Consider the following 12,676-nt stretch of genomic DNA (forward strand, 5'->3'; position numbering starts at 1 on the left):
CCCATAACATCTTCGCTTAGAGTGGTCCATAAGCTTATTTTATCTGGATATGATATATTCAATATAACCTGTGTTTTGTCCTTCATCTGCTGTGGATCTACAGTTCCTTTCCATTTATTTAGAGAAGTAGAAAGGAACTTGACTACCTCAGAAAGTCTTTTGAATGATCGCTCATGTTTCTTATTAATTTCTGAAACACTAAATGAACAGTCACAAGTGATGAGCTTTTGGTGTTTTGATTTTCCTTTAACACAAAGGCAATAGATTATCCACATACCTCTCAGAATATAGCAGGGGATGGCAAGAAAAAGAGAGTGTATCTATGTAGTTTTTTAATGTAATAGCTTCCCTGTGGCTGTTGATAACTTGTGAATGGAATCCTTCCCAAAGTTTGATTTGTGCATTGTTGATATAGACATAGTAGAGTGAACCAGACTGTCCTAGTCTTACACAGCCAACTCCCACCTCCTCATCGTTCTGCCTTACTTCATAATGATTTGTTTTGCACGTCTGAAATTTTCAGTGCATACTGTAAGTCTGGGGATTACTTTCAGAATGTTTAGTATCCCTGGTATCCATCCTCTTTGAGTTTCCCAGTCCTCATGGAAACCAGATGCTCCCCAGGCAGGAGTACACCTCCCTTTGAGGGTTACAGACCATTCTTTTCTGATAGATATGGGTGTGGTAGCTCACATCTAATCCCAGAATTTAGGATGGTGAGACAGGAGGATTGTTGTGAGCTTGAGGCCAGCCTGAGCTACACAATGAATTCTAGGTCAGCCTGGAACTACAGAGTAAGACCTCATTTCAAATAAAAAGAAACAAAACAAAGAGGGCAGCAATTCTCCAAACCTATGAACACTGCCTGAAAGTATCTGCATTTTAGCAGAAAATGTTTTATATCTAAATGGCTGAGAAGCCTGTAAAAAAGTATTCGGTGTCAATCCTCATCTGAGAACAGCAGATTAAAACCACACCAACGCAACACTGTTCTCTGCCAAAATGACTGAATTTAGTAAGACGATTGATACTAAGGACAAGGACTTGTCAACTGGGAGTAGAAAGTGGCATAGCTCCTGAACAGCTTTTAAAGTAAATGGAAGCCTTCTTTAGTGGCCTGGAAATTCTGCCCTTAAATGCATGCTCAAGAGAATGAATACTGGGGTCTTCCTGTCTATACTATAGGTGTACATACAGGTAGATACTTGTGTGTGTGTGTGTGTGTGTGTGTGTGTGCGCACGCGCACACGCATGTATTTATGAATTCTCACAGACCATTGAGAATAATAGCCCCAAATGGGAAAAAAAACAAAAACAAATGCATTATTAGAATGGTTAAGTTTGGTTTCCTCACAGAATAACATATAACACATCATGAAAAGACTGAGCCGCTCTATGCAACAACACTGAAGAACTTCATAGTAAAGAGCAAAATAAATGAAATAAAATAAGCAACATGATTCAGAAGAATAGGCAAGATTATGGCAGTGAGAATAATAGCCAACCATGGGTACAGAGATGTCACCCAGGAAGGGGCTGGACAGAGCTTTCTGAGGCAATGAAAATGTTTTTTCTAAATTTTATTTGCTTATTTTAAATTACATTGTATATATGTGCATGTCTGTGTGTGGGTGTGTACATGAGTGCAAATATCTGGAGAGAAGAAAGAATGTCGAGTCTTGAGTAGCCAGCAAGGGTGCAGGGACCTGAACTAAGGTCCTCTGCAAGAGCAGTAATCACTCTTAACCTCTGAGCCGTCTCTCTAGTCCCGGTGAAAGTGTCCTTAATCATGACTTTGGTGGTTACTACATAATAGTATATACACACGTGCATTTCTTTATTTTTGAAACTGTATTTTAATTACAACATTCTCCCTTCCCTTTCCTCCTTCCAATCCCTCTCATATACCTCTCCCAGCTCTCCTTCAAACAACTGCATTTCTTTCGGGGATAGGCTGACTTTATATACTCATCTTGTCTCCATGTGCCAACAGACCTGGGTACATTTAACTGTGTGCTTCAAAGGGAGATAGTGCATATAAAATAAATAAATGTAATGCATCTCTGATCACAGTGTTGTAGGAGATATGCTAAGATATAAACCCGTCAGCTGCTGGAGGATGCATGAGTCTTTCTGGCAGCTGTGTGTTCATAAAGACCATGCATCAAGGTTCCTAGGGCTCTTGGGGACAGTGACAGTCAGGATATGGTGGCCCCAGATGACCAGAGGAGTAGAAATGAGGAGACTCTTTCATGACTCCCACCCTCAACTCCCCTGTTCATATCTCTTGGTCCTTGTTTCTTGGCTAAGCTATGAGCTGGGCTGTGGAAGGTGCAAAGGAGAGGCATTGGGAGGGCGTTCATGTCAACTGCTATAAAGGAGGCATTCGTGGGTCAGAAGATGGAGGACCTGATGATCAACAGCAAGGCTGGATGAAGACCCTTTATGAACCTGGTGACCCAGGAAGGTTCTGATTCCCAAGAAGTGATCATGGGATATGTGGTAGAAAAGCCACTGAATAGGAGAAGTCTAACGATCATAGCCCAGTAGAGACGTGAGCGAGCAATAGAAGAGTAGAGATTTTGTCCAGTGCTTCTGATCATGACTGGCTGGCTACCCAGGCCTCCGGCTTTATTTGGATCGCTTGATAAGGTCTTTGCTTGTACTGTGTAAGCTCCAACTGGAGTTGGCACTCTTCCTGGTCCTTCATGGTGGTTTTCTTGAGAAGAATGAGTTATGGGGGAGTATTTTCAGTTCATGCCACACACAAATGACTGTTACAGCACAGCACACAGCCTGATGAAGAACAAGACCGTCAGGTGCTGGGAGTTCTTCCGGGAGTAGTCTAGCTAACCCTGTGTCCAGATACTTCCCAGTTGACAGTCTATAGAGCTCATATAACACATATGCACTAATTGTTCATTTGTAGGTCAGGCACCAAGTTCCATTTGTTCCTGTTGTTAACTAAAAAAAAAACTGCTTCTCACACAACATATACTTACATGGAAGCATCCTTATGGAACCTAACACCTCAGACAATGGATACACACAATGGAGAAAACTTAAAAATAATAATTTAGAAAGCATGTGATTTAGATGAAATATGTACAACATAGATAAGAGTGAATTCTTAGAACATCTTCTGGTATTCATGCTTAAATAATGTTTTCTTAAATAATGAGTTATTAAGGGAAGTATTTCACTTTTATGTGAAGATTCCGTAATACTTTTCTAACATTGTGTCCAGTCTTAATTTAGGAAATTAATATTTTAAGACCCTTCATAAAAAAGATTGCAGAAGAATTCCTGATGGAAAGACATAAATATTACTTGACATAGAAGCTCTAACAGCCAACATCTGTTAAGTGTTAAGCTTCACAGCCCACACTGGATCAAATAAAAATGGCTACTAGTTTTTCATTTTTAACTTATTCATTCTGTTTAATTTTTCATTACCTTTACAAAGGACTGTGTAAGCTTTTGTTTTAGTTTTTAGCCACCATGTTTGTACATTCTCTCTCAGTTCATTTCGGTTTCCTCTGGGACTGGCCCACAGGGCAGTCTCTCTGTTTCCAGGCATTTGTTCCAGAATCTTCTATGGCTGGATATTTCTACTTGGGTATCACAATGTGCCCTTTAATTTTGAAACATCATCTTCGGGCACTCTCCATTCACAAATCCTTTCCTCTCTTCTCAGACTAAAGCCCTCCAGATGCCCTTGAGGCCTCTCCCCTGTTTTCTAGCCTTGAGTTGCCCAGCCAAGGGCCACACTTTGTCAGCTGTTCTTTCTGAAAATGAGCTGTGCCACCCTCATCTTCCTGCTTATGTTTACTGTCACCCACATGGTTGTCACTGTCACCATGTAGCTCACCGTCCTTCAGTGGCTCATTTTATGGTCTCTGCTCAACAAGCCATATGCTGGCCAGGAGTCTACCATTGATAGCATTGCTTTCCTACTCCAAACCTGTCAGTATAGCTTCCTGTTCTCAGGAAGCTCAGCCTGGCGAGTACCAGCTCTGTGTCTAGCTGAAACTTATTTCCAGTCAGTGGCTTGACTCACCATTTTCCTTGGCCAGTCTCTGTGCTCATGCTTCACTCCCTACCCACATGAATATTCCTTCCATCCCTTTGCCCCTACGCCCAGCTTCCACCCTAGAGAAGTCTCACACCCTCCCCAACACTGTCTATAACCTCTTTCAGGGGCACTTGGCTGTCTGTATAGGCAGTTTCAGAACTGAATGTCAGTTTCTAATTGTTTAGAACTATTCTTTACTAACTTTAGAGGTTCATATATTCTCTGTGCTGCTGGGCTGTCAGTGTTTGCAGAATAATCCTTACCTGTGTGCTCCCTAACACTCAGTGAACACGAAAATAAAAGCTCTGTGAAGATGGCCATGTTGGTTAGCTTTGTTTGCTAGTCCATTTCCGGCACCTAAGACAGAACCTGGAGTGTATAGTATGTGTTTCAGGACTGAGGGTACAACTGCGGCTGTTTAATGAAGATCTGGTCATTTTAGTCTTAGTTCATTTACTCCTGCCGCGTTCTCCCTTTGTTTACTTTAACTGACATTATTGCAGTGAGGCAGAACGTGAGCATGAGAACAGCTGGAATCTGCACACCAGGGCCTGACTCATCCTTCTGAACTGCCTTTGCTCTCTTGCAGATATTAATGAGTGTCAGCTACAAGGTGTGTGCCCTAATGGTGAGTGTTTGAATACCATGGGCAGCTACCGATGTTCCTGCAAAATGGGATTTGGGCCCGATCCTACCTTTTCAAGTTGTGTTCGTAAGTAATAATCTGTTTGTCTCTCTATATTTTGATCATGTGTCTATGGGGTTACCCAAAAGGAGAAAATGTTCAGCTGGATACTGAAAATATGAAAGACAATGTCGTTAATGAAAATGACAGGAGCAAGGAACCAACCCAATTTGGTAAACTAAGTCCATACTGTGGACTTTCTCCAAGATGCATTTTGACTGCATTCAAAAATATTTCACAGCAAAAAATCCAGGATAGGTCATAATCACAATGAGAGAATAGAATTGGATAAAAACGAAAGTTTGCCAGGCAGTAGTGGCACATACCTTTGATGCCAGCATTAAGAAAGCAGGTGAGGCCAGCCTGGTCTACAGAGCAAATTCCAGTACAGCTGGGCTACACAGAGAAACCCTACCTTGAACTGCACCACCCCCCAAAAAGGGAGGGCGGGAAGAAAACAGTTATTGAAATAGGTGTATTAGTCCTTTGTAATTCTGGGAGATGAAAACCGATTTTTTTCCTTCATAAATAGTTAAACCTTCTTTAGGCTAGATCAAACTTGGCCTCAGCTTCTGCCTTTAATTATTGCAAGTCCTGAGTCATAGCAATCTGTTTTTATGAGGGTTCACTGTACTTTCTCATTTGGAAAAGCCTGAAAAAACATTCTGAAACCCAGGCATTTCAGATTTTCTGGTTCTGCTCTAACATATTCTGAACCCACAAAAGGACCCTAAAGTGACACTACTGTTTTGAGGGAATGTCTCTGGGATTTCCTTTCCTATCTAGTAAAGGTAAAAGTCTCTCATGGAGACACACCTTCTAATACTGAAATACGGTTCTGCCAGGGAGGCCCGTCTTCATGAAAATGAAGCCAGTTTAGTCATTAGGGTATTAATATGATCAGTATAGATTATGTAGTCTGTATGCCAACTAGATTGGATTCACCTGAGGTTTTAAAAAAAGGCCTCAAAAGCAAAGCCTCTGTGTGTGTGAGCTCGTGCACACACTCAGGCGTGCGTGCGTGCAGATGAGAGAATACCTCAGGCACTATTTATCTTGCTGTTTTGAGACAGAGTCTCTCATTGGCCGGGAGTTTATCAAGTAGGCTAGGATGGCTGGCCAGGGATGCCCAGGGATCCCCCTCTCTCTTCCTTCTCAGCCCTGGAGTTATAAGTAGGAGCCACAACGCTGGATTTTTCTTCCATGAATTCAAGCGATGAGACTCAGGTTCTCATGCTTGTGGGATGAGCAGTTTACCCACTAAGCTCTCTCCTTAGCCTTAAAAGCAGATTAAAAACATTATTTCATATTCTAATGTATATGGGTGTTTTGTCTCCACGTATGTCTGTGTGCTGTGTATATACCTGGAACCCAGAGAAGGCAGGAGTTGGTACTGTATCTCCAGAGACTGGAGTTGTAGACATTTGTGAACCAGCATGTGGGTGCTGGGAATAGAACCCAGGTCCTCTGGAAGTGTAGCCAGTGCTCTTAACCTCTCCAGGCCCTCAAAGGCAGAATTTTAAAAGATAACAATATTTCATCGTAAGCCTTTTATTAGGAAAGTAGATAAACAATACCCTTAAAAACTGTATACAATTACACAAAGTTTTAAAATGCCACAGCAGGATGAGGCAACTGGAGGAGCGATTCTGCATGTTTCTGTCTAGCGAGGCTCTCCGAATTTCTTCTAGTGTGGACTTGGCGTTTATGAAGCCATATCCTTCTTTCCCTGCCTCGCGTTTGATCAAGTGAAAACATTCTTCCTGATGACATGGTCCTTCAGTTTTAGGGGTTTATCTCTGTCTAAGCCATGATATATGGAAAGGATAAAATGAAGTAATGCAAAAATGACTGTCCTCTTCTGTGAATGCATGCATCTTGAAACATTGTTACTAATTACTCCTGTTTTCCTTTTAAAAACTGACAAATGCAGATTAGGAAATTGTGCAAGTAAGTCTGTTTTGTTTTTTTCCTGTGTTCTTTTATGGGGGGTTCTGATCTGAAGCAGTCAGGCACCCAACCCCGGGGGAATTTTTGGAGGTGACTTAATTAGATTGTAAAGTTTTTTTACAAGTCATGTTTGAAAACTAGCGTAAGGATTTAGAATGTTTGGGCACAAATAAAACTGTAGCTAATATCCAGATAATTAGTGGTGTCTTTCAGCTACTTTGAACTACATAAACAAACATCCAATCAGGTTTCTAATTTAAGCAGAAATTGTTGTAAAGAACTTTGAGTCAGAATTTGTTGTAAATGACTTTTGACTGGACATAGTCTGGCTAGAATTCTTACATGGAAGGTTGCAGATTAGGTAAACTTGGAGAATTGGCCATAGACTTGTGAAAGCTTGACAAGACCTGATGTCTAGCATGAAGGGCAGACCTCCAGGTTTTAATGAAATCGTAGAAACCTGCCAATGTGAATTTTGAAACGCTTGCACAGTTCCTTAGAATTTATTTTCCTTGTCATTGCCCAAATAATTCTGAACTTATTAAACAACCCTCCATTCTTATTTGAAAAATAAATAATTCAATTTTACGGTTCAGCTGCAACAGCTGAAATGATAAGTATTAAGAGATATTTATTTGTTGCTAGTTAAGTGTTCCAGTTTAGAATTTAGAGTTAAGGTTGAGCTCTTTTCCAGCATGGTCCACAGATGAATTTCTTTTTTTCTCTGAATTTACCACATGTGGTATCATGGATTTGTGTCCAGCTCCTTTGGAATGTGTGATTTGTACCTGTTTGTCCTGACTTGTTCATGAAGAAACTGTTGGAGAGTCTGGAGACAGTTGGAAAGACTCAGACAAAAACTGTGATGCTCTCAATAAGTGGGGACAGATAGTGTTTCCTCAGAGTTGTGGGAGAGTAGCTCAGGAGTTGAGGAAATGAGCAAATGCCTAGACATACACACGCGCATGCACACATATGCATGCACTTGTGCGTGTGCACTCTCCAGCCAGGGCTTGAGTGTGCAAGCATGTGGTAAAGACTGACAGCATTTGCTTCAGCAGCATGAAATTAGGGTACATCCAGGCCATGAAATGTGTGGCTGGCTTTGTGAACTTGAAGAAGAGCACTTGGCAGTAACTAGCGAGCACTGGGAAGCTCTCTGTGTTCCCGAATGCGGCAAGGTGAACACCCTCTGCATTCCGTGACTCCGGCCAAAGGGTGCAGCCATTTGCTTTTCTTGCCCTGCCCACTTTCTGCCCTTGACTTCAATGTAGTCAAAAAGAAGAGAGCAGGAGGATGCTGACATTTGCTGGCTCTCTTGACCTGGGCTTGTGGCTTAGGGTGCTGGGACAGTATACTCCAAGCCTGTCTTATGGGGAAAAGGGCAAAGTTTGGGCTCATCACAGTAATTTGAAGAAAAGCAGACTACATCGAGGAAGACTTTCTGCCTTCCGAAACTGCACTTGTTTTTCTGCAGGCATTTAAGCATCCCACAATTACCGCTGCTGAAGCTCAGCAAAGGCCCCCAGATGAAAGAAATCTGCCTCGGGGCTGTTGAGGTTTTATATATTCTCCATCCCTCGACTTGGAGTCAATTGACAGAAACTGGAAGCCAAGGAGGACATGTACTCATGGACTTCTGCCATCACGAAACAAAGAAGGGCAGCTTCTTTCTAAAAAGCCAGTCACGTTTATATATATGATTTCTAATTAGTTTCCCCACCCGCTTTATCAAATGTGTCATTATTGTTCATGTCACACACACTGGAAATTGGAGCCAAGAGAGTTTTTGAAACTTCTTCAGATCACATATCTAGTAATCAAGAGTTGAGATTTAAAGTTAGGATTTTGGGCATTCAGATTTAAGGTTCTGGGCCAGCAGCTGATCAACTGCAATCTGTGGATTGAATCTGCCTGCTGTCTGGTTTTTTAAATAAAGTTTTATTGGCACATAGGTATCTCTGTTGACATGTTTGTTTAAGCCTGCTCTTGTAGTAATCATGGTGGAGTTAGGATGTTGGAACAGAGCTGAGAAGCAGTCTGGTAGAACATTTGGGGACAGTAGGATATTTGCATCCATGCTCCCTAGAGAAGACATTAGTCAGTCCAACAGAGGAACTGAACTTTTAAATACATTTCATACAAGCTTATTCAGTAATATGTGCCTTTTGCTTGATGTATTGAACTGCATAGTTCTAGATCAGTGATTCTCAACCCTTGGGTCGAGACCCGTTTGATCGTCAAACGACTCTTTCACAAGGTTTGCCTAAGATCATCGAAAAACACAGATAATTTACATTATGATTTATAACAGTGGCAAAATGACAGTTACGAAGGAGCAACAAAAATAGTCTTATGGTCGGGGTCACCACAACACGAGGAACTGCATTAAAAGGCTGAAGCATTAGGAAGTCAAGAACCACTATCCTAGGTTCTGTTTTAGCACTTTGGAAAGTGGAATAAAGGATCTCCTAACCCTGAATCAGGCTTCCTGGGGACTGAGTGGTCCCTTCGTTTGATTGCTTCCTGGGGACTGAGTGGTCCCTTGGTTTGATTGCTTCCTGGGGACTGAGTGGTCCTTTCGCCTGATTGGTTGTTGCCCACATCACCCCGTTTGCTCAGGCTATCACGTGGAGCCTGTCAGCTTGGAGTCTTTCATCTCATTTGGCTTTCAAGGAAGTCATTATGTCTTCATCATCTATCTTGAGTTTCCTTTTTTCTCCTCCCTCCTCCATGGTTACCTCAGCTCGGGGACCCTATCTCTCCTTATAGGACATGGCACCATGACCTGTGGGATGGGCAGATCTGTGCTGTTTGCTCCCAAATAATAGTGGAAATGATGAAAGGCATGGTGGCGGTAGTCTTTTATTGTGTACTTAGTAAGTGCCTGACCCTGTGGTAGGCCCTTTGTGTAGACTGTCTCATGTAGTATTTAGATCTCCCTGGGATGTGGGCTGTTATTCTTCCTGTTTTACAAGTAAAGGAACAAGGGCAGAAAAGGGTTAAAGTGAGGTTCTTTCAGAGTGTCACCTGGTCCATAAGCCACAGAATTCTGTCCTTCTGTAGACTGAGTCAGGAAGAAGGACATAGTCTGAACTGACAAGCAACCATTATTTAATTTTGGAGATATCACAAGGTTTGTAAAGGTTTCATAGCCTTCCAAAATCATATCACTGGCTGGGCACCAAGCATTCAAACACAAGAGGCTGTGGGTTGCATTTCCCATTCAGAAAACAACAACAATGAGTATTAATTGTCATGGGACAATGCCAGGAATATGAGCTGGTCTGTTCTGAATTTCCCATGACCCTGGGATCTAGAAGCAACACTAATGTGATTAATTTTATAATCAAGCCCCATTGTGTATAAAATAGGCTCTGGTGGGATGTCTTGACATTGCTTCTGTGTGAGTGTGGGTTATAAATAAAACACAGTCATTTGGGGAAGGAAATTCTAGAGCAAAACCCTCTGTGAGCTACATGAGAGTTATGTGTAGATTCTGTATGCACTTACATGCAGGCACACTCTGATGTGCACATGTGTATTATGTGAGCAACATCAATCATTCCAAGGGCTTACTCCCCTTTAGGAGTCTAATACTCTGCTGCTGTTAAGCTGTCTTTTACTTTTTAGTCTGTAACCTTTGACCTTTCATAGTTTATCTGCACAAAAGCCAGAAAGGAAGTGGGAAGTGGGAAAGTTCCAGACTTTTCTGTCTGCCCACTTCCTTTAGAAGCAACAGGAGAGTAGGCTTTACTAGACATTTTGTGGAGGTGATTTTGCTTGTTTACTCTGTTCCTACCAGAGACAGAACTGACCTCCCTCATGGCCCTGTGCAAGCCAGGGAAGGGCTTTGCCATTGATCCGTGCCCTCAGCATGTGTGTGGGTTTGAAATCTGCTTTTTCTGTCTGCCATTTATCCTCCAATCTCAGGTCCCTTGTAAATGTCTTCACTTTGCTGAACTTCTACTACTAAGTGATGATCCAGTTAGGCACAAATGTGCTTGATAGAATAGAGATAGCTGGGTTTTGTATTATCATAGGCATCTGAACATGCATTATGTGTCTACCGTGCACCAAGCATTTAGAATGTCACATATGGATATGACCCTATTCTTCATAAGTAAGAAAGTTACTGAGGCTTTACCAGTATATAATTTAGCATTCTTTTTAAATAAACAGAACCAACAGGCTAAGTATATCTGTGCATGAGCCAATTCCTTGAAATAAATACCTGATCCCATATACATTATAAATATTAGAGTATTCTTTCTTGAGTGTTAATGCACAATATGCATTTATAAATGTACATACACGCATGTCATGCATGTTCTTGCATAAATAAGGGGAGGTAGTACTTATTTCATGGGATTGGTGGACATAGGCACAGACACTGATGACCCTAAAATCTACAGAGTAGATGACAGACTGTCCACTAAGGAAGAGCTGACATAGAAGCCTGCTTCTGACGGGCACTGGCAGAATTTATTCTTGCTTAATGTAAATCAGTCACTTTTTCCTAATAAATTTGCCAGCTAATTGGACAAAGCCCAATAAAGGATAAATATCTTCGGTCAAAATCCTCTGATTTAAATGTTAATGTCACATAAAATAATAACAAAACCCAGCCGATCATCCAGTCTAGTGGTTGAGTATCTGGGTAGCATTGCTTAGCCTTGTGGGTACACAAAATTAACCATTATTGCCAATTAAAATGAGTTTTTCGTAAACCTGTAAGATTGTTACATAAATTAAAATATGAAAAAAATAAGGGTGAGGAAAGGCAAGTGTATTAATATTGTTGTTGCTGTTGTTTTGATAAAACACTATGACCAAGGCCCCTTAAGGAAGACCAAGTTTAATTTGGTTTAGACTTCCAAAGGGTTAGAGTGCATAACATTGGGAACAGCAGGGGCAGCAGGCAACAGACATAGCCATAGGACCAGGAGGCTGAGCCCTCACATCTTTAAAAAAACAAACTTATTTTACATACCAGTCCCAGTTCCCTCTCCCTGGCATTCCCCTGCTCCCCCAACCTTCTCCTCCCTACCCCACCTTCCATCCACTCCTCAGAAAGCTTAAGTCCTCCCATGGGGAATCAACAGACTGTCACATCACTTCTGGAACAGGGCCTTCCCCTCGCCTCTGTATCTAGGCTGAGCCAGGTATCCCTCCATAGGGAATGGGCTCCCAAAAGCCAGTTCATGCACTAGAGATAAATACTGGTCCTGCTGCTAGTGACCCCATAAACTGCCCAAGCCACACAACTGTCACCCACAGTCAAGGAGCCTAGTTTGGTTCTATATAGGTCCCCCAGCTGTCATTCCAGAGTCAGTGAGCGCGTACTTGCTCGTGTCAGCTGTTTCTGTGGGTTTCCCCATCATGGTCTTAACCCCTTTGGAGAGCTCAGGTCCCGAACCGCAAGAACAAAGCAGGGGAAGGAAACTGGAAGCTGTGAGTTTTGTTTGCCCTCAAAGCCTGCCCCCAGCGACATGCTTTCCCCGGGAGAGCTTTACCGCCAACCCTTCTCCCGAACAGCACAGCCAACCGGAGACCCGGTGTTCAGGTGTTCAAATGCCATAGACCAGAGGGTACGTGTCCCATGTAAACCATCGCAGCAAGTTCCTGGAAATTAGGGGAACAGGCAAGAGATCACCCACACTTTGGAGCCAGCCGTGCCCCTTGCATCTCCCTCCACCGTACACCTAAGTTATTCAGATTAGAGCACCTAACCTGGAAAGTCAGTCCTGCTGGAAAGGTGGAACTGCGCATGTGCGTCCGAGCAAGATGGGCAGGAGGTTGGGTTGAGTCGTGGGTACCAGGGGCTAGACAGAAGGAAGATGGAGATGATACCATGAGAGAGAAGAGATACGGCCCAAGATGGTGCAACAGACCTGAGACCGTTTGGTCAGGGTTGACTTGTCGTGGATCACTTGCCCCAGCTACACATGCTTTAACTTAAGAAA

The 12,676-nt window shown here is 42.4% G+C and overlaps 1 protein-coding gene across 13 annotated transcripts in view; it reads left to right on the forward strand.

Moving 5' to 3' along the window:
- Ltbp1 (latent transforming growth factor beta binding protein 1) overlaps positions 1-12,676 on the forward strand; it is a 375,435-nt gene that overhangs the window by 238,455 nt on the left and 124,304 nt on the right. For all 13 annotated transcript variants that reach the window (XM_021229273.2, XM_013116008.3, XM_040730932.1 and 10 more), the window contains one exon: positions 4,665-4,787. In XM_021229273.2, the coding sequence (XP_021084932.1) occupies positions 4,665-4,787 (123 nt within the window). The remainder of the gene's footprint in view (positions 1-4,664; positions 4,788-12,676) is intronic.

This window comes from Mesocricetus auratus, unplaced genomic scaffold (assembly GCF_017639785.1).
Source record: "Mesocricetus auratus isolate SY011 unplaced genomic scaffold, BCM_Maur_2.0 Super-Scaffold_100024, whole genome shotgun sequence".
Lineage (NCBI taxonomy): Eukaryota > Metazoa > Chordata > Mammalia > Rodentia > Cricetidae > Mesocricetus > Mesocricetus auratus.